At 47.4% G+C, this 18,604-nt stretch overlaps 6 protein-coding genes across 7 annotated transcripts; 4 read left to right on the plus strand and 2 right to left on the minus strand.

Moving 5' to 3' along the window:
• The first annotated feature begins 39 nt into the window (after positions 1 to 39).
• On the plus strand, positions 40 to 1,225 carry E1B28_007625 (uncharacterized protein). Its single transcript, XM_043152379.1, has 6 exons — positions 40 to 113; positions 165 to 262; positions 317 to 393; positions 450 to 726; positions 787 to 988; positions 1,041 to 1,225. The coding sequence occupies exons 1-6, from the start codon at positions 81 to 83 to the stop codon at positions 1,152 to 1,154; spliced, it is 801 nt and encodes a 266-aa protein (XP_043010465.1). The 5' UTR covers positions 40 to 80; the 3' UTR covers positions 1,155 to 1,225.
• On the minus strand, positions 1,217 to 4,178 carry PRP43_1 (DEAH-box ATP-dependent RNA helicase prp43). Of its 2 annotated transcripts, none has more exons than XM_043152380.1 (11): positions 4,042 to 4,178; positions 3,876 to 3,989; positions 3,678 to 3,736; positions 3,503 to 3,624; positions 2,494 to 3,452; positions 2,293 to 2,442; positions 2,161 to 2,236; positions 1,984 to 2,106; positions 1,688 to 1,929; positions 1,512 to 1,630; positions 1,217 to 1,454 (listed from the first exon to the last, which is right to left on the minus strand). In XM_043152380.1, exons 1-11 carry the CDS (start codon positions 4,156 to 4,158, stop codon positions 1,298 to 1,300), a joined length of 2,238 nt encoding a protein of 745 aa, XP_043010466.1. In that variant the 5' UTR covers positions 4,159 to 4,178; the 3' UTR covers positions 1,217 to 1,297. The 2 variants fall into 2 exon arrangements, with proteins under 2 accessions (XP_043010466.1, XP_043010467.1); XM_043152381.1 differs by having other exon boundaries at positions 1,270 to 1,454; positions 3,678 to 3,819.
• Positions 4,179 to 4,198: 20 nt separating this feature from the next.
• On the plus strand, positions 4,199 to 11,420 carry E1B28_007627 (uncharacterized protein). Its single transcript, XM_043152382.1, has 19 exons — positions 4,199 to 4,402; positions 4,455 to 4,538; positions 4,585 to 4,808; positions 4,864 to 4,912; positions 4,967 to 5,026; positions 5,076 to 5,231; positions 5,293 to 6,012; positions 6,060 to 7,103; positions 7,155 to 7,529; positions 7,582 to 8,844; positions 8,903 to 9,134; positions 9,191 to 9,474; positions 9,531 to 9,958; positions 10,013 to 10,116; positions 10,170 to 10,295; positions 10,353 to 10,521; positions 10,570 to 10,726; positions 10,779 to 11,007; positions 11,065 to 11,420. The coding sequence occupies exons 1-19, from the start codon at positions 4,358 to 4,360 to the stop codon at positions 11,334 to 11,336; spliced, it is 6,021 nt and encodes a 2,006-aa protein (XP_043010468.1). The 5' UTR covers positions 4,199 to 4,357; the 3' UTR covers positions 11,337 to 11,420.
• Positions 11,421 to 12,116: 696 nt separating this feature from the next.
• Positions 12,117 to 14,745, plus strand: E1B28_007628 (uncharacterized protein). The gene is made up of 3 exons (XM_043152383.1): positions 12,117 to 12,801; positions 12,859 to 14,544; positions 14,653 to 14,745. Exons 1-2 carry the CDS (start codon positions 12,229 to 12,231, stop codon positions 13,942 to 13,944), a joined length of 1,659 nt encoding a protein of 552 aa, XP_043010469.1. The 5' UTR covers positions 12,117 to 12,228; the 3' UTR covers positions 13,945 to 14,544; positions 14,653 to 14,745.
• E1B28_007629 (uncharacterized protein) lies at positions 14,701 to 15,824 on the minus strand (the record flags this gene model as incomplete). The annotated part of the gene is made up of 5 exons (XM_043152384.1): positions 14,701 to 14,742; positions 14,793 to 15,098; positions 15,175 to 15,448; positions 15,508 to 15,569; positions 15,630 to 15,824. 5 exons carry the CDS (start codon positions 15,822 to 15,824, stop codon positions 14,701 to 14,703), a joined length of 879 nt encoding a protein of 292 aa, XP_043010470.1.
• A 912-nt stretch (positions 15,825 to 16,736) lies between these two features.
• Positions 16,737 to 18,449, plus strand: E1B28_007630 (uncharacterized protein). Its single transcript, XM_043152385.1, has 7 exons — positions 16,737 to 17,101; positions 17,168 to 17,316; positions 17,370 to 17,528; positions 17,582 to 17,647; positions 17,707 to 17,783; positions 17,844 to 17,941; positions 17,992 to 18,449. Exons 1-7 carry the CDS (start codon positions 16,793 to 16,795, stop codon positions 18,187 to 18,189), a joined length of 1,056 nt encoding a protein of 351 aa, XP_043010471.1. The 5' UTR covers positions 16,737 to 16,792; the 3' UTR covers positions 18,190 to 18,449.
• The last annotated feature ends 155 nt before the right edge of the window (positions 18,450 to 18,604 follow it).

Raw genomic sequence — 18,604 nt, forward strand, 5'->3', positions numbered from 1 at the left:
AAAATCTGACTTCGCTTACGTAAGAGTACATACGCGTCAGCTTGCGCGTTCTGCAGGAAACCCTCTTGATAAACGCCATAATGGACCACTTTCCAACCAATTGGGGTCGTCCTGTATGTCTCTTGCGCGACATTTTGAAGATTTATTCTTGACTGATTTGCTAGCGTAACGATGCATTCGACGCCTATGGCACCTACCCCATAGCACAACGTCCCTACAACGGTCTCAAGGACGCATTTGCTGAAGGAGTTCAACATACGCAGTGAGCATCTCTGGACTTACGACACCATCTCCTTTCTCTTAAGCTGTCCACTAGGCAGCCTATAGTGACTGGCACAAGCGTGCTCGCGATAAAGTACAAGGATGGAGTGATGATGGCAGCAGACAATCTTGGTGAGTAGCATGGATACCTCATTCCATGTTCCTCGATAACTCATCGCCCCTTGCAGCATCATACGGCTCCCTTGCACGATTCAAGGACGTACAACGTCTACATCCAGTTGGAACAAACACCGTCGTTGGAGCTGGAGGCGACATGTCCGATTTCCAGTACATTCAATCTCTACTAGATGGCTTAATGATCGAAGAATTTACTGAGCAAGATGGCCATTCCTTGGGGCCAGCTGAGATACACGAGTATCTTTCACAGGTCATGTACGGACGTCGATCTCAGATCAATCCATTATGGAACGCGTTATTGGTTGGTGGATTCAAAGAGGGAAAGAGGTACCTCCTATGTCCTTCCTGTCTCTTCATACTTTGATGAAATTATCCGGGTTTGTACAGGTTCCTTGCTTATGTTGATTTACTGGGAACAACATATTCCGCCTCTACCCTCGCTACTGGTTACGGTGCCTATATCGCCCAACCTCTACTCCGTAAGGCAGTCGAAGGGAACGAAGACAAGCTCACAGAAGAGGAAGCAATGCAGATCCTTGAGGCGAACTTGAAAGTGCTGTATTACCGCGATGCAAGAAGCTTGAATAAAGTGAGATGCTCTGTTTCGAACGGGAGACATTTGCTAAGCAAGGACCAATTAGTTTCAAATAGCCAAAATCACTGCTGCTGGCGTCTCCATCACGGAATCGAAAAGTATGGACACGACCTGGTCTTTCGCAGAGGGCATCAGAGGATATGGCTCGCAGACACAATGAAATATGTAATGTGACCGTTGTAATAACGATTTTAGTCTGAATGGACATGAACAGTAGAGCCATCTGCAAAGGAACGTACAATAACAGGATTAATGTGGCAGATCTAGCGTCTACTTCTGCCGCTGGTGTTGTTGTATTTAGGTTCACTTTTTCCTCTGCTTCTTTGAAGCAGGTTCTCCTCCGTTACTGACACCTCCAGCCTTCCCATCTCTCTTTTTGGCAATACGCTGCAGAGTGCGCTTTGTCTCGCCATCGGGGAACGATGAGAGATCATAATATTGCGAGGCCAGCTCCAGTAACCTGAAAAGGGAGACCCATGAGGTCAACACGTCCACCCAGAACTGAGAATTTGCGTACCATTCTCCCCGAACGTCAGTATTTGTCCGAATGTATGGGCGCTTCGTCAAAACAAATTCATTGAACAGAACCCACTCAGGCTGTGAATCCAGACCACAAGAGGGATGAAGTGCAACATTCTGAATATGTGACTTGTCAATTAGGGAGAAAACGGTGTCATTGACGAAGGCACATGCCTGATTGTCCTTGACAGTAAGGTAACTACCCTTTTCGCCCTCCTTGTGGGCCACCTGCATGAAGAAGCCGATAACCAACGCCTTTCGAACATTCTGGTAAAGTTTCTTTTCATCCGAAAGCGAGACCAATTCTATTTCGAATCGTTCCATCGTTCGCTGAAGCTGATCACGAACGTTCTCTGCTTGAGCTAAAGCTCGCCCAGAGACATAATTTTGCCATGCCCAATTCTTGTCGTACTTGTCTACAAAGAAACTGGAGGTTATTTGGATTGAACGGCGGATGATGAACCACTCACTTTGATAATACTGATTATAAACATTTAGTAGCGTCAGATGATCGCTGTCGGGGACCGATAGAAGAGCTTTGGCTTCGTCAGCTTCTCTTCGTGCATTAGCCGGTCGAACCCAGATATTGGGAACTGGCCCCAGAGTCAGTTTGAACGACGTAACAGTTGCTTACAAGAGTGACACACCTGAAAGCATAGCAGTGATGGTGAGAATTTCATTACTACATTTGAACTCTGGACTTGCGATGAGCATCTTTGCAAGCTTCGGAGAGAACGAATCAGAATGTGTAGAAAATGGAAAAACAAAAACTAAAGAACCTGAGGGTCGAGAGGGAACTCGGCCATTATTCTCCCTAAAGCAGTGATGTTACCCTCGTCGTCGAGTGCCGCCAGATAATTGAGGAGTTCCAGTGCCCGCATCAGCGTCTCTGGAGCAGGGGCGTCTACGTAGTCAAATCGTACAAGATCCTACAAGCAGGTTAACATGTAGTGCAGAAAATCAAGGAAATGAGAACATACCTTGATACCAAGCTTGAGCAACTCCAGAACAGTATTGCTGAGATTACATCGTAAAATTTCAGGATATGTTTGCTCCTCTAATTCGCCCATGAAATCTTTCTCCGTATAAAGTCGGAAACACTTCCCAGGACGTGTTCGTCCAGCTCGTCCAGCTCGTTGTTGTGCCGAAGCTTTGGAGATTGGGCTAACCAATAAACTCTCTACTCTTATCCGTGGGTTGTACACTTTTTGTTTTGAGAAGCCGGGATCTACGACATAGACGATACCATCTATTGTCAACGACGTTTCGGCGATGTTGGTAGACACTACGACTTTTCGCCCCGGGGGTCCAGATGGAGATATGGCTGAAGGTGCTGGATCGAATATTCTCTGCTGTTGTTGTGGAGGTAGAGATGAATACAGGGGTATGCACACGAGAGGTCCAACAGAGTCGGGATCTTGGTTCACCAAATCATCTGCTTCGAGCTTGATCTTTTTACAAGCATCTTCAATTTCTTCCTCTCCCGTCAAGAAAACAAGGATATCGCCGGGATCTTCTGCACGATGAATCATCAATACAGTTCTAATAGCGGCTTCAACATAATCGGGTTCAGGTTCCTGTGTGTAAAAGACTTCCACGGGATGTGTTCTCCCTGGTACTTTGAAAAGGGGGGCGGCAGAGTCTTGGGTGAGGCCGAAGTATTTTTGGAATTTGAGTGCATCGAGAGTGGCGGACATTATGATGATTTTGAGATCGGCGCGGCGTTTGGCAATGTCCTTTAAAAGGCCCATGAGAACATCTGTTGCAAGAGTACGCTCGTGGGCTTCGTCAAGAATGATAGTCGAATATCGTTCGAGATTAGGGTCATTCATGGCTTCACGAAGAAGCATACCGTCAGTCATGTATTTGAGGAAGGTTTTACCAGGTTCGGTCATATCTTCGAAACGGATAGAATAACCGACTTCACGGCCAAGTTCAACTAGACCGAGTACTGAGTCAAGAAATAGAGGACAATAACGTGTCACCTACCATCCATCTCTTCTGCTACACGCCTTGCTACGGACATTGCGGCGACTCGTCGCGGTTGTGTGCATGCTACCAATTTTCCTTTGGTGTGTGGCAGGTCGGAAAATGTGACAAATTGTGGTATTCTTGGGGACCATCATAAGGACTGCGAGATACCGATGGATCGGCCGTGACTCACTGTGTGGTTTTTCCGGAACCTGTTTCTCCAACCATTACAATGATTTGGTTATCGCTGAACTATCTCAATAATCAGTGAATGATTTCTGTTCGTACAGAGAGAAAATTAATCGCGTCTTGAGAGAGGAGGGAGAGTGTGATTTCTAGACTGAAAGCGTTGCTCAAGGCCCTCCTCAACTCGAAGGTCACAACTACTTACCATTGTCAAGAATTCGTCCATCTGCATAAATACGGGTAGCTTTTTGCGCGCTTCTAATATTTTTCTGTATTGCGCAGTGTGAGGCTTCTTTGTGAAAGGATTGTTCTCATGGTCCTGTAGAAGCAATTGAGGTCAAGTCTCATTTTCATTACAAACAAAGACGCACCAAAGCCTTGCGAACCTGTTCTCCCTTAACTTTACGAGGTAAGAAGCCTAACAGCGGCTCAGACGAGGATGAAGCCTTCTTGTCTTTTCTATGAGCGAGGTACGGGTTATCCGCCATGGCGGGAGAAGGTTCAAATTTGTGTTTACGTAATACATGTGGGGATCTCGCCTACCGACTCCAAGCTCGAGGGTCCTTCACTTGTAACCGTCCCTTCCTTGATTCTCCTTCACTGATCAGGTTTCGTTTGAATGTTCTGATATCGTTCCTCGACAAATAATCCAACTCAAAGTTTACCCATTTATCGAGACGTTCCAGGATGTCTGCAGAAACCATTGCCATCGAAAACTTCAACTTTCAAGAGGTATTGTGGGGCATACAGGATGTGGTTTATGGTGCTGATATTGCTCACTCAGTCGGAGGTTTCCGGGGAAAATGGCGGAATGTACCTATTTCAGTGGTTATCATCTACTGAGAAAAAACTGGGTGAAATCCCTGTGGTCAGCATGCTTCAGCTTAATTGTCTATTTGCTGACCTTTTTCCAGGATCAGTTGAAGTCGAAGCAAAGCGAACTAGAGGCTATTCTTGTGAAGATCATTCTCTCTCCAGAGCCATATCCATCGCCTGGCCGTGCCTTACGAAATGTCGTCGCAAGATGCCTTATTGTATTATATCGTCGCGCAGAAACAAGGACTCTATTCGACACCCTTCAAGCGCTCTTGAAAGTCACGTCTGATTTTAAAACTCCAGACATGGATGCTCGGAAGATGTAGGAATATTTTCGTCGAATCGATTGAGGTTAATCGAAGTCTGATACGGAGTAGTGCAGCTTTCTCATGTATTGGCGACTTGATGCAACTGTTTGGCGTTCAGGTGAGCGTTTCAACCACCTTTGCGTTTCTCACTATTAATATATCATATCTCCAGTACATGTCATTCATGGCCGAAATCGCGACAGTAGCATTGAAGACGTTCAAAAGCTCTTATGTACGTCACAAAAATATGCGCCATTACCAAATTCTGATCTTCGGCAAAGACACCATTGCTGCGTTATCACGCCCTCTTAGCTCTCAAAAAGGCTCTAATCGCTTCAAAACGTGCGGTTCAGGACTCTACATTCAAGGACATATTGAAACAAGCAAAATCGGCGTTAACGGATAAGTGTCTCCCACTGCAGCGTGTAGCCTCCGAAGTAAGGGGTTACTTTCGAAGGCTTTGAACGTCACAAAACGTTCTGACCACACGTACCTTAGGTTCTCATTGTCCTTTTTTCGGGGACTGATGGACCGTTGGTAACGGGGAACGACGTCGACTCCATTATATCTCTCTGCGTCAAAACTCTCGAAGCGTCCGATCAGGTCACCCGGAAATGTTTAGCGCAGCTTGTCGGTCACCTCCTTGCATCTACTCAGGTGGAGCGAGCAGTACCAGCCCCTGAACCGTCACAGAAGACGAAGAAAGAGGCCGAGGCAGGAGATGATGATGATACACAAACGCCTCCCGCTGCTGCCGAAGTGACAAAGCCTCTTTTGAATCCTCAAGAGATGTTTAGTCATCTTTCGAACCACCTCAATAAACCTAACGTTACACGGAAAACTCGTATAGGAATCTTTCATTTCTATGTCGCTCTTGTCTCAAAGCTTGGCTCAACATGGGCAGAGACCAACTATGCGACGATTGTTACACACTTAATGACGGAAATTGTGTCTAGCACCAAAAGCAGGACTACTAGATATGAACTTCTTCTCACGCGCAAACTCGTCGGTATACTCCTCCGGGACCTCATCGGCGTGAGGATGTTAAGTGAACAGGGTCAAATTGGGGCGATACGAGATTTGGCGAACTCCTACCTGAAGCGTTGGCCCGCAATGATGCCAGGTCAAGTTGCGCCCAATTCTGCGGTTCTTGTCGTGGTACTTCGCGAGGTCGCAGGACTACTACAGCAGTTAGGGAACGCTCCCCCGCCCGTGCAGGTAAGAATCTCGATGAGTCAGAGTAAAAGCTACTGAACAGTGACTAGGATGCCTTGACAGAGCCCCTAATGACTCTTCTTGCCCATCCAAGCTATACTACCCGGGTAACCGCGTCGTGGGCCCTCCGTTGTTTTTGTTATTCTACCCCTCTTCGACTCCCAAGAACCATCATCACAGTCATCGACAAACTTCAGCGGGACTTGAGCTCTATGCTGTCACCAGCAGCTCCTATGGATGTTCAATCGAGGGCGTTAGGATACGCATACGGCTTAGCCGCCTTAATATCAGTCATCCGTGAACGGCCTTTGTACGTTTCGTACGATGTGAGCACCAAGGTACTTGACATGGCGATTCAGCTCCTGAAACGTGCTGGAGAGCACGACGTCAAGATTGGCAACACTGAGGTGGAGGTGTCTTGGATTCTCATTGCGGCTCTAATGTCCCTTGGTCCCAACTTTGTGAGGCCCCACCTTCCACAGCTATTGGTTCTCTGGCGAAATGCCCTTCCGAAGCCTACTAGCAAAGATTCACTTAACAATGCTGGGCGAACTAATGAAGAATGGGCGTTCCTTCTACATGTTCGGGAAAGTGCCTTGGGTGCCATTGTCTGCTTCTTACAGCACAATATGCCTCTTGTAAATCTCGACGTCGGCCGTCGAATTGCCTCCGTCCTTAGTAACGCTCTCCTCTTTGCGAATAACTTTGTTGGGCTCAGCGTCGAGGAAGCACCTGACATGCAGGACAGCTCAACCATGAATCTCAAAACACGAGAAGCACTGCTCCGAAAACGTGTATATCAATGCTTCTCGACGCTTGGGTTTTCGGGTATTGCGGATTCGACGCAAAGCACACTTTTACAGTCCGTGATTACTCTTTTTGCTAGCTCAGATGGTTATGCTGGTTCCTCCGTGCAGGCAGCGATAGCGTCTTCTTCCGGATCATTCACATCGGTATGGCAAAGTGCAGATGGCTATGCTTATGGTGTAACGTTCCTTGAGATTGGCGATGATGACCTGGTCACAATAGAGGGTTCTAGTGGAAGTCCCGACATGTTTAACCGAGACACTATTGAAGTTGCAATCGAAGCATTGGTAAGTAAATCTTTTCATGGCTAATTTGATTCTCTTTTGACGACGAAGTAGCTTCGGCGACCCGTTCTCGGAAGTTGTGAGCATGATCCGCTGAGTCTCTGTCAAGTCCGAGACTCGAGCACCGGGTTTCAGCTAGTGGAACTACCCCCACCTGCCACTGCCGTGGTCGATGCTTCGATCGAACTTTTCGCGCAACTACTACCATTACAGGACTTGACCTCCAGCAGTCGTGCATTAACACAGCTATTGGAATCAGTCCGGTCCCCGAAGTTCGATAAAAATGTTGGTAGGAAAGCGGCTGCATTGGTCAATGCGTCTACCGCCCTGGTTCTAACTTTACGCCATGCATGTAATGCACAATCGCGCGAAGTTCGCGAACCGTTTGGTACTTCCCAGATCACATCTTTACTTTCTCCATTCTTGAAGGTTAGTACATTCCTTCCGCCGTTCACCATACTAAGTTCACAGCGAATACTAGGACACCTTGATTGATGGCGATCCCATCCTCCGCACAGCGAGCAGTGAATCCATTGGTCGCTTGGCTAGTCTTGCTGGAAGCAACTTCTTTACGGCCCAAATTACCTCTTTAGTTGAGCAAGTTGTCAGCAATCGCGATCCTTATGCTCGATCTGGATGCGCTCTAGCATTTGGTGCTATCTATGGTCATGTCGGCGGCCTTGCAGCCGGTTCACTGCTCAAAACTATCGTGAACGTTTTGATGTCTCTGAGCAATGACACACATCCAGTCGTTCATTTCTGGGCCCTGAAGGCGCTTGCTCGCGTCGTGAATGCGGCGAGCTTGGCTTACTCGCCCTATGTGTCAAGCACTTTGGGCATGTTGTTGAAAATTTACTCCATGAACACACACGAACCCGAAGGTGGAAATCTCTCCAACGCAAACCTTAGCGGTGATCATCCTGCCTACCCGGTCATGGCACAAATCATCGACGCAGTCATCAACGTTCTTGGACCTGATATGAAAGAGTCAGTCAAGACAAGGGCTTTGATTCTGAATCTCGTCCAGAGTTTCTTCTCAGAAGATGACGAGGGAATTAGGGTGGAAGCCATCAAGTGCTACCAACATTTCCTGATGTTTGCTCCAGAACATGTCAACATTCCGGACCTTGTCGAAAGCTTCCGCTACCACCTTACATCCCCCCGACGACCACTCAAGGTTGCCTCTATTAATGCGCTCTACCAGCTTGTCCAAAAGGATGCCCTTGCAATGTCCAAACTTGGTGGTGATCGGCTCGTCGAGGACTTATTCGGAATGTTGGACGATGATTCGTCGGTGGAGGGTGTCCGGAACGTTATCACAAGCTGGCTTCAGCAAACCGTGATCTACAATCCCTCCGCTTGGATTGACTTGTGCCAGCGAATAATGGCACGCACTACTGCCTCACAACAAGTGGCAGATGCATCCTCGGGATCTAACGCACGAGACGACGAGGGAGAATCGCTAAACATCGGGGCCCAAGAGGGAGGAAGAAGCCGCCCAACTTCTCGATGGCGAACCCAGCTCTTTTCACTGCAATGTCTTCATTCTATATGCACCATCGTTGCCAACAGCGGCCGAAGGGAACACCTTGACATCTATTATGCCAGATCTCGAGATATCCCGACCTCGGGTTTGTTGATAACCCGTGTAGGAGATCTTATAAAAATGGCATTTACTGCTTCGACTGCCTACGTAACTGAGATCCGGCTGGAAGGTTTAGTGGTTTTGCGTGATGTCATTCAGGTAGGCGTCGCAGTCAGCGGTTATAAACTTATCGCGTTAATCGATAAAATCTCTCCAGATTTTCAGTGCATCACCCGATCCTACATTCGAAGACTCCCTCCTGTTAGAGCAACATCAGGCACCAGTAACCGCTGCCTTGACGCCCGCCTTTTCTGCCGACTCTACTCCTGAGATTTTAGCATCCGCCGTTCACGCATGTGCGATATTCGTTGGCTGTGGTGTGGTCAAAGATGTCTCAAGAATGGGTCGTATTCTTAAGCTGCTAACGGTAGCACTAGAGCAATCGAAAGGCACGTATAGTTCTTCACTATTTCCTCTCAATAGTGACGTTGTTTCTGAATTACAGAGTCTGGTATGGTTTCCCTCGGAGAAGCAGGCGAACTGAGTCCGAATGCATCAGCAATGTTGAGAATATCTACCCTATCGGCTTGGGCACAATTAGAAGTGGCTAGCTATCAGCAACAGTATCTTCTTGCAATCATTAAACCCTATCGCACGACGTTGGCTTCAATGTGGATTGCTTCCCTCCGTGACTACGCCAGCATTAGGGTTGATTCTGAGTCGTTGCAAGACACGTCAGCAACCGCCCTCGACTCCTATTCAAGCCTGGGTAAAGAGGCTCTGCTTCCGGTACGTATTTGGACATTGTCACTACTCTTTCGTTGCTGAGTATCTTGCAATTTCAGTATTACGCTAATTCGTGGATGCTCATCCTACAAGCTGTGGCTGCCGCCATGAGAGCTGGAGATCTTAATATACTTGCCGCCATGGATGGTAGAGAATCGGCCAGAGACCTCGAGTCGCCGAACAAGTCGCGGGACGAACCCGCTGTATTCTTTTATGTGATCTTTGGCTTAGTATACGAGGCCCTGGCTACATCCACTTCGGATTCCACCGACTCTGCTAGCCGTCAAGCCTTTATGAGTACGGCTTTGCAAGCTCTCAAGAGCTTGGTTAAGCCCGAGTACGCCGGAAAGGCTATCTTGGAGCCGACTATCTTCGATGAATTTATTAGCGTATGTTATCGTATCGCAATGACGGAGGCAGCGTCTGTACAGGTTCATCTCATTGAAGTTCTTGCTGCGTTTGCTTGCACGCAAGACAATAATGATAGGTAAGTATCGTTCACTTTCAACAATCTTGTCGTGACTTGACTTCCGCTTCATAGTGTTTCGGATTCCATAACGGCAAACTCTCCGCGTTCGCATTGTCTGCGAATATGTGCACATATCCTCAGGCACTCGACGTCAACCTCACATGGATCTGCAATCCGTAAGCCCCTCGAGAACTGTCCATCCATGATAATATATCGACTGTTTGATTAGAAGGGGAAGCGGTGGACCGTTTCAAGATGATCCAGGCTGCGTTTTCTGCATTTACAGTCGTAGGAGCCTCGACGAACACCTCCCTAAGAGAGGACGTCCGCGCAGTAGCTATCCTCTTATACAGCGGTATGGGCAATTCATAGAGTCTAAATCACAGGTCACTAACTTCGATCGTTGCTGAAGAAATTCTTAAGGACGAATCTCCAGACATTGATTTGGCTGGCCCGACGTTTTCGTCCTTGAAGTTAATTCTGGATCTTCCCCCTGCCCCAGCTCGAGATTCATCTGATAGATTTCAAAAACTCATACATGGATTAATATCCGACTGCCTCCGCAACATTGACGAGATGAGGTTTGCGTTATAAGTCCTTCCATGACGCAAGTACTTATCACCTTGCAGAGGGCGCGAAGGTATCGCCTGCACCAAGAAAGTGAAAAATAACCTACTTGCAACAGTCCTCATCCTGACCAGTATACCACCAAACATCAAGGTTGGCGAAACAGTCATCGAGCATTGCTGTTTCTTGATCTCCCAGAAAATCCTTGAGATAGGAGACGTACGGTCTTGTCCTACATTCCTCTTACAGCCATTTATATTTTATTCTTCAGGGTACCCTCAATGCCGTTCATTGTGCCAAAACGTTGATCATTGCATCTACTTCGGGGCATGGCTTGCATAAATACTGCGTCAAGTTGCTACTCCCTACCTTGGTTGAGTATATTGCCAAAATGGCACCTCATGTCAGAGATGGTTCTATTACAGAAAGCCATGCATCTGCGGTTGGCGAGATATGGAAAGCTTTCTTTGCTTTCTTTTCATCCCTTCAGGAGGCGGAACGTGAGTTGCCCTCTACAATTGTCCGATGACTCATACCTACTGATTGACGTTTGGTAGGCACTCGGCTATTGGCGGTATTCTTACCGACCATCGCGCTTTTGCTATCTGACTCCCAGACCCCACCATCCCCGGTCGTTACGCTCAGCACAAAGCAACTTCTTGCCTATGCGGCTTCGTCCCCCGCTTGCTTCAAAGAGGCGACAGGCAAACTCGACGTATCTACCAGAGAACTACTTGAGCAATCGATACGGAAAGTCCTTGGTAACAGTGCGACCGGACTTGGAGCTCAGCATACCCAAAAGCCGCAGATATCCCTCAGGTCATTTTGACTGGACGAGGGTCAATGTAGGTGTTGTCCATCAGGCGTGTAACTTGTATTGTAGATGTATACCAACTCATGATTAACCTTGCCAAGTTATATAAGTACTGGTCTGGATAAAAACAAGCCTTCGCCGATGCAGGTGGGAAAGTCCGGATAACGGTTTCCTTTTTGGAAACGGATAAAATCGGGGTGTGTCCTCGGTGGCCCCAGCCCGCAACTTAAATCCTCTCTATCTTCCACTTCTGCGCAAGGCAAGGTCGCATGCTACAATAAAGATTGAAACCGCAAGATCTTCAGTGACGGTCCTGGACTAGTCCTCAAAGGGAAAGACAGTGTCCCATGATCGTGGGCGTGGGAAGGTCAGAACTACAAAATGTGTCCTTGTCAGTGAACCGGTGACGGCCAGTGTCCGACAGTGTCCTGAGCAACACTGGTCGATACAATCTGGTAGTTGTTCTGCCTTCTAACGTATGTTTCGAGTCTAACGCCTTCTTATCTACCAAAAGTACTAGATTGCTGGCCAAGCAGTCTGCTTAACTGTCTTTTAGATAGATAGATTACACCACTAGATAGAGACTCAACAAGCAGAAAAAGCAAAGGTTCACACCTTCCTTTTTAGTTTCATTGACTGGGCGGTTCGAGCGCGATTCTAAACAAACAGTCCATCAAGTAACAAGGATTTCCCGAGGCTGTAGTCACTAACTCCACACTTTCCAGGTTCAACCTGCTGCTGTGTGTGAGAACTTTGATACCCAAAACAGGAACCATCATTGCAAGGTTGTCACCACCGCTTTTCCTTCTCTCCCTCACCATTTCTTCGCCGTGCGCAAGTCAGCTTGGGATTCTTTGACCTCCTCTTCTATTTCTTACGATCATTTTCGTTCTAATTTGGCCCAATCATGGTTCATTACCACAACCACTCTATTGGAGACATACGGGGTTTAAAGGAAACATTCTGGGGAGCAAATCGCCCGTTAATTCCTATCAACGAGAAGGGAAGATGGAATAGTGTCGATGAGAAGCATGGTTTTCGAGATTCAAACTCTTTCGCCGGTCGCGCTTATTCACGAATGAAGAGATACGCTTCTCGCTACTGGTCCCAGCGAGCCACGACACCCATCATGACTACAAAATCATCTTTAACGACACCACCCTCGATTGATTCCTCAAACGTTCGTTTTGTGTTCCTTTGCGCACTGTGGTACACCTCCTCAGCGCTGTCATCCAACACAGGGAAGGCCATCCTCATTCAATTCCGGTACCCCATCACATTGACCTTCGTCCAGTTCGGATTTGTCGCCTTCTATTGTCTTCTTTTCATGTCCCCTATCATACGATTTTCCCGGCTACGTTCGCCTACGAAGCCAATCTTGAAGGACACACTAGTTATGGGCATGTTTCAGGTTGTGGGTCATATATTCTCGAGCATTGCTATTTCCCGCATACCGGTCAGCACCGTTCATACTATCAAGGTTTGTTTCTCCCTCTTTCTTCTCACTTATTCACGTCATCTCAAACTACACTCTTAGGCTCTTTCACCGCTATTCACTGTCGCCGCGTACGCGTTGCTTTTCGGTGTCAGCTACACAGTCAAAACGTACACATCTCTACTTCCTCTTACAATAGGGGTCATGCTGGCGTGCTCCTTCGACATGTCAGCTTCAAATGCAGTTGGATTGCTTTGTGCATTCGGTTCTGCCCTCGTTTTCGTGAGCTCAAACATCTTTTTCAAAAAGATCATGCCTTCAAGTTCCGGAGGCGGTCACACTTCGCATAAGCTGGACAAAATCAACCTTTTATTCTATTGTTCCAGCATGGCATTCCTACTCATGATTCCTATCTGGATGTATTATGATCTTCCCGTGCTCCTCTCCTCGACTCATGTGGCCCATCCCTCACATGGCCATTCCACACCCCACTCGGTCACCTATTATTTCGTGATGAACGGCACGGTCCACTTTGCCCAGAACATCATCGCATTTGTGATTCTATCCTCCACATCCCCAGTCACCTATTCTATCGCCTCGTTGATCAAGCGGGTTGCCGTGATTTGTATCGCAATTGTGTGGTTCAAACAGACGGTACATCCCGTACAAGCGTTCGGTATTGTCTTGACTTTCGGTGGTCTATACATGTACAACTCTGCAAAGTCCGACGTTGAACGAGGAGAGAAAAAGATGAGAAGGGTAGAAGCTGTGAAGGATATGATGTTACCATCCACGATAGCAGACGCGAAGATGATGGCAGGAGATGAAATACCTCCCGAGTATTCCGAGTTTCCAACGAATGCTATAGAGGCGACTGGAACAGGGATAGCCGGCAATGGCGGCCTTCACGGCAGACCGAGAGCTGCATCCCATCATCACTCTCGTCCTCCCCCACTCTCTGTCAAGATCACCCCGCCGAATTTCACCAACATTCAGATCTCCCCGAGTAAGGAGACTCGGTTACCCACTGTCATTTATCCTTCACCACCGCTCTCAGTAGACTCACCTCCGTCAAAGACGGTGGAACTTGGGGATAGTACCCATCATCCAGGTTTCTTGCAGCATGACAGTAGAGAGCATAATGCTGGCTACTTCCACTCGCCACGGACAACCGCAGTTGCCGCCTAATTATGTCTTTCGCTTTATTTATGTGTTATTTCTTAAGGCATGTCATTGGCATCTAGAGATGGACCCTACCGGAATATGGGTTGTCTTGTCTCTCGCCCTCGTCAATTGTCCATACTGTCTCGATTAATCATTTATCAAAAGGACCTACCCATCTTAGTGGCTGTACGCTATTCTGTCTTTACAAGTAAGTTATAGATGATTTGTGATTCCGAGAATTTCGAAGTCATCGGTGCATTCGTGCTCCCACTTACCGGACGAAGGGATTGTCGACAGACCCTGCAGAAAGATGGACAACCTGAGCACTCCGACCATCCAACGGGGCGGGAGATGAAAAGCGAGGAGTATGGAGAGGGTTAGGCAAGTGGGGTGTGGGGAAAGCGGGATAAAGGGAGGTTGAGTCAAATTGAGTCAGGGTACAAATTGCAGATGCGGGAAGAATATCAATAAACGGAAAAGGGTACTGTCGTTGTGTAGTGGAGGTAAGTAGCGTGTGCGCCACAAGAATGGAAATAAGAAAGAGGTGGGAAAATGGAAAGAAGGAAAGATGAAGAAAGGAGGAATGAATGGCGAAAAAGATTCTGGTTCTTGTGTCAACTGATCGTGAGTTTTCCGTTTTTCTTTTTTATTTCTGTGTTTTTTTTTCGCTTTTTTTGGCAGATTTCTTTCTTGATGAGTATCGGTCGATCAAGGTCTGATAATGTATCTCAGCACAGTCCGACAGAAAGAGACACTTTCCTCACTCAGCTATAAATACATTCAGAACGGAGACCACTTGGCACTACAAGCATCTTGAATGGCCTGGAGAACCGTTCAGTTAAAATTGTTGAGCAATAATATGCAATGCGTACCGAAAACTTCGAGGTTCCATTGGTTAATCTGTACTTTCCGACCAGATTCCGACAAAAGGTAGGAAGCCATGAACGAGTGGTCAAAGTTACAGGCTGCACCCCTGCAATCAATTTAGTCATTGCTTCCAGACGAGAATTGTTGGGTATAGTATCAAAAAGAAACTGCAAACATTCTCTGAGATACCTGTCTTGAAGGATGTGCTGACGATAGAAAACGATCAGTAACTCGGTCAGTAGATGCCCGCGTTTGACGATGGCGAAAATGGGTGTGCCCTTGATCTGGGAATTACCGTGCGCCATAGTTTGCTGTTGGGAACAAATCCAAATACGTGGTTGAATAGGGAGAAAAATGAGAAAGGACAGAGGTTATTCCTGAACTCACAATCGTCCATATAAGCTTGAACGCCTCTTTTGTTTCGTGCACCAAACGTTCCTCGAAGTTCCTCAACATATATCCTCCATTTGCTCTTGCGATTCCAGCGAACGCCGGTACTATTTTCGCTATCACTTCAAGTGAAACCTTCTCGAGTACGACATTGTGAAGCAAGTCCTTTGCCAACCAGACACGACTCTGCTCATCACCGTATGCCAAGTCAAGGAAAAGCACGACGTTTACTCCTAGCTTAGCCCAAAGGACTATTGTCTCGTATTTCAAGCTATATAGCGAGAAAAAGGGTGTCAACTTCCAGCAGCTGGAAAACTTAGAAGGACCGACCGCCAAGTGCGGACCGATGGGGAATCACGGTTCCGAGCAACGATCACATTAGTGCTTTCGCACTGTTGACACTTGAAAGTACGAAGTTCACATTCCCGAGTTACAAAAAGGGATTCCCTCACGTTATGAGCGTAATCAGACTGTGGCATAGGACTGCCCCAACGCACACCTTGATCACTTGAGACGAATGGAGGACCTCCTACATCAGCGCGCCTGTTCTGTATCAATTGAGAACGGTCTGGGCATGAGACGGTGCCAGACTCTTGTGCAGCCGGGTTGACCTTCTGAGGTGTGACAAGCTGGAGATTGGCAAACATGGGCTTGGGTATGTGAGATTCAAGATTACTAGTAATCATCCTCAGGCCAGGATTCTCCGTGTTATGTACTGAATGCACTCTTTGAATATTGTGGATCGGTGCAAAAGGAATACCACTTGTTGAATTGAGACCACGTTTCTGAGAGGAACCCGCGTGTGGCAGACCGCGTCGTGGAATGCTGAAATGGGATGAGCATTGAGGGCGATTTCATCGAAGGGACACGTACACATTCATAATCTGATCGTGACACTTATCTTTCAACCTTTCGGGATATTCCTGGACATAGTGCGTAGGATTGTGCAACGGAGCTCTCTGGGAATTCTCTTGACCGCACAGCGTTGAACCATGTCGCTGTAGTGCTCGATGACTTGTGGAGTTGAAGGAATTCATTCCTGGTTGAGCAAAGAGAAGAGTATGGTGTTAAAGAGAACTTCGAGTCAATGGTGGAAGGATGGAAGGGAACTGGTGAGAGTTATAACGAGGCGCTGCTGCTACTTGCTTTTATAACGTGAATCATGTGATTCCACAAGGACTACAGAAGTCATTGTTCGTAAAAAAAGGCAAATGGACCATCGAACAGGAGCCAGGAGCGTAGACCAAAAGTTGTGGCATTGCGTGTGGTCAAAGAGAAGTGATCTAGAAGTTCTCACGCAAACGGTTGACTGTGTCAGGACGATCTGATAAGATAAAGATAATGACAGGTGATCATGAAGAGAGGGCTCGATTAAGTAAAGTGTTATTGATACATGGTCTTTCGAGAGGCACATCCATCTACCTCAGATTCCCTTTCTGAAGCGACTTATGAATCTACACCGAGATTTGGGATACGGTAGGCCTGCAAGAGCAATCGAGAGCAGCAAGTGGCATCTTCGGTGTGATCTTGCTGAATAATCTGATAAGATGATGCCCATTTGCTTGGACAGTTGCCTCATTGTGTGCCGCAACGTAACCCTCTCCTTCGTGCTGGTATGACAGATAGTACAACGCCGACAAAGACAGGGAGCGCTCCCACACCTGCACCAGAAGTTCTGGCTGCACTACCAGTTCAAACTCAGGAAACCGTCAAGGAAATTAAGGAAGTCAAGGACAACGCTGAACCTGCACCACCTCAACCAGCTGCTGCGCCGAATGCCACTACTACTGCTCCAGAGGTCACACCCACATCTACCGCAACCGTGGAATCCCAGGGAACCGAGAAAGAAGAACCTGTGGAACCTCAGAATTCTCTCACTGAACGATTCACCCAGTCTGAGTGGACGGCACTCAAAGAGTTCCGTGTACGTGCACTAAGGACGGCTTTGACATCAGTGTTACGCGTATCCTTACTTTTCAACTTCTATCAGAAACAATTACCTGAAATATTCGAGGCTGCCTACTCCGAGAAGAAGGACGCCAAAACGACCCCCATCACCCTTTGGGGTGTTGAGATCGACCCCAATAATCCTTTGAACGCGAAAACGAGTGTCGTTCTGATGAAATTTTTGCGAGCCAGGTACGATGTTCAATCGTACCATGTCTATATCTTGATACTGAACTACTTCTCAGAAACTTGAATCCGAGTGCAGCCCACGACATGCTCCTTGCCACGTTGAGATGGCGTGATGAATTCAACGTTGAAGCTGCTTGCCAAGAAATTTTTCCTGAGGACGTTTTCGGTCAGATTGGCAAAATCTATGGTAAGGATAAGGAGGGGAGACCCGTCGTGTAGGTCTTCGTTTTGTCTTGGAGCACCTTATCCTGAGTTGCGGCTTTACTAGCTACAATGTTTACGGAGGTAATAAGGACATCAAGAAGGTTTTCGGCGACGTTGACCGTTTCCTGAGGTAAACTTTCGCTTGTCTGCACGGCCTCGAATCGAATCTCTTAACTTTCTTGTTTCCAGATGGCGTGTTGCATTCATGGAGAAGGGTCTGAAATCCCTCGATTTTGAGACTGTTGACCAGCAGATACAAGTTCATGGTATGCTTCCTTGCCATTTCCAGTTCTCCCCTTTTGACACTGTTCATTCGTTCCCTCAAGACTACGAAGGTGTATCGATGACTAGCCGTGACGCCAACTCCAAGAATGCCGCTTCTCAAGCCAGTAGCATCTTCGGTGCTCATTATCCCGAACTTCTGGTAGGAGAAGCCTTCTACTGTATACTATGATATTCATGTTCTCTCACCAGTACAAGAAATTTTTCGTGAACGTGCCATCTTATCTCGCCTGGATTTTCTGGGTATTCAAACCCATCCTTCCCGCGGCCACCCTTGCCAAGATGTCCGTGGTTGCTACAGGTTCTCACGCGATTGGGAAAGCGCTTCTTCCTTATATAGATGAGAGCCAACTTCCGAAGAGATATGGGGGCAAGGCTGAGGCATTCTAGAGGCTCTAAGTTGATCAACAGTACTTTCATTTTACGGTTTTTGCTTTCTTGGTTATCGAACTTTCAGGAATTTCTCTGCTCGTATGATGTATAGCTTACTACTTCTTCTAAATATCCATATTCATTTTCCAATAGACGTTGCCATTGATTGTGCTCCTCCTGCCCCCGCCAAACCCCCTGGCGCCCTCCCCGATTTTTCAACCCGGAAGTGATGTCTATAAGGCAATTGTTCGCATCGGTACTGATAGATAGGTTCCACGACTCAGGACACCGTGTTATCTTTGTTTTGCAAGGAAGGTCGACTTGGGGTAGTTACCAGTGCCGGTGCAATCCAAAAGTCGAATCGTTACCGTCCAGCGGGGGGATTTTCACCTGGGAGGCTACAGTGCGCACCCTCTGGCCGTCCGACACTCGG

This window comes from Marasmius oreades, chromosome 4, assembly GCF_018924745.1.
Source record: "Marasmius oreades isolate 03SP1 chromosome 4, whole genome shotgun sequence".
Classification (NCBI taxonomy): Eukaryota; Fungi; Basidiomycota; class Agaricomycetes; order Agaricales; family Marasmiaceae; genus Marasmius; species Marasmius oreades.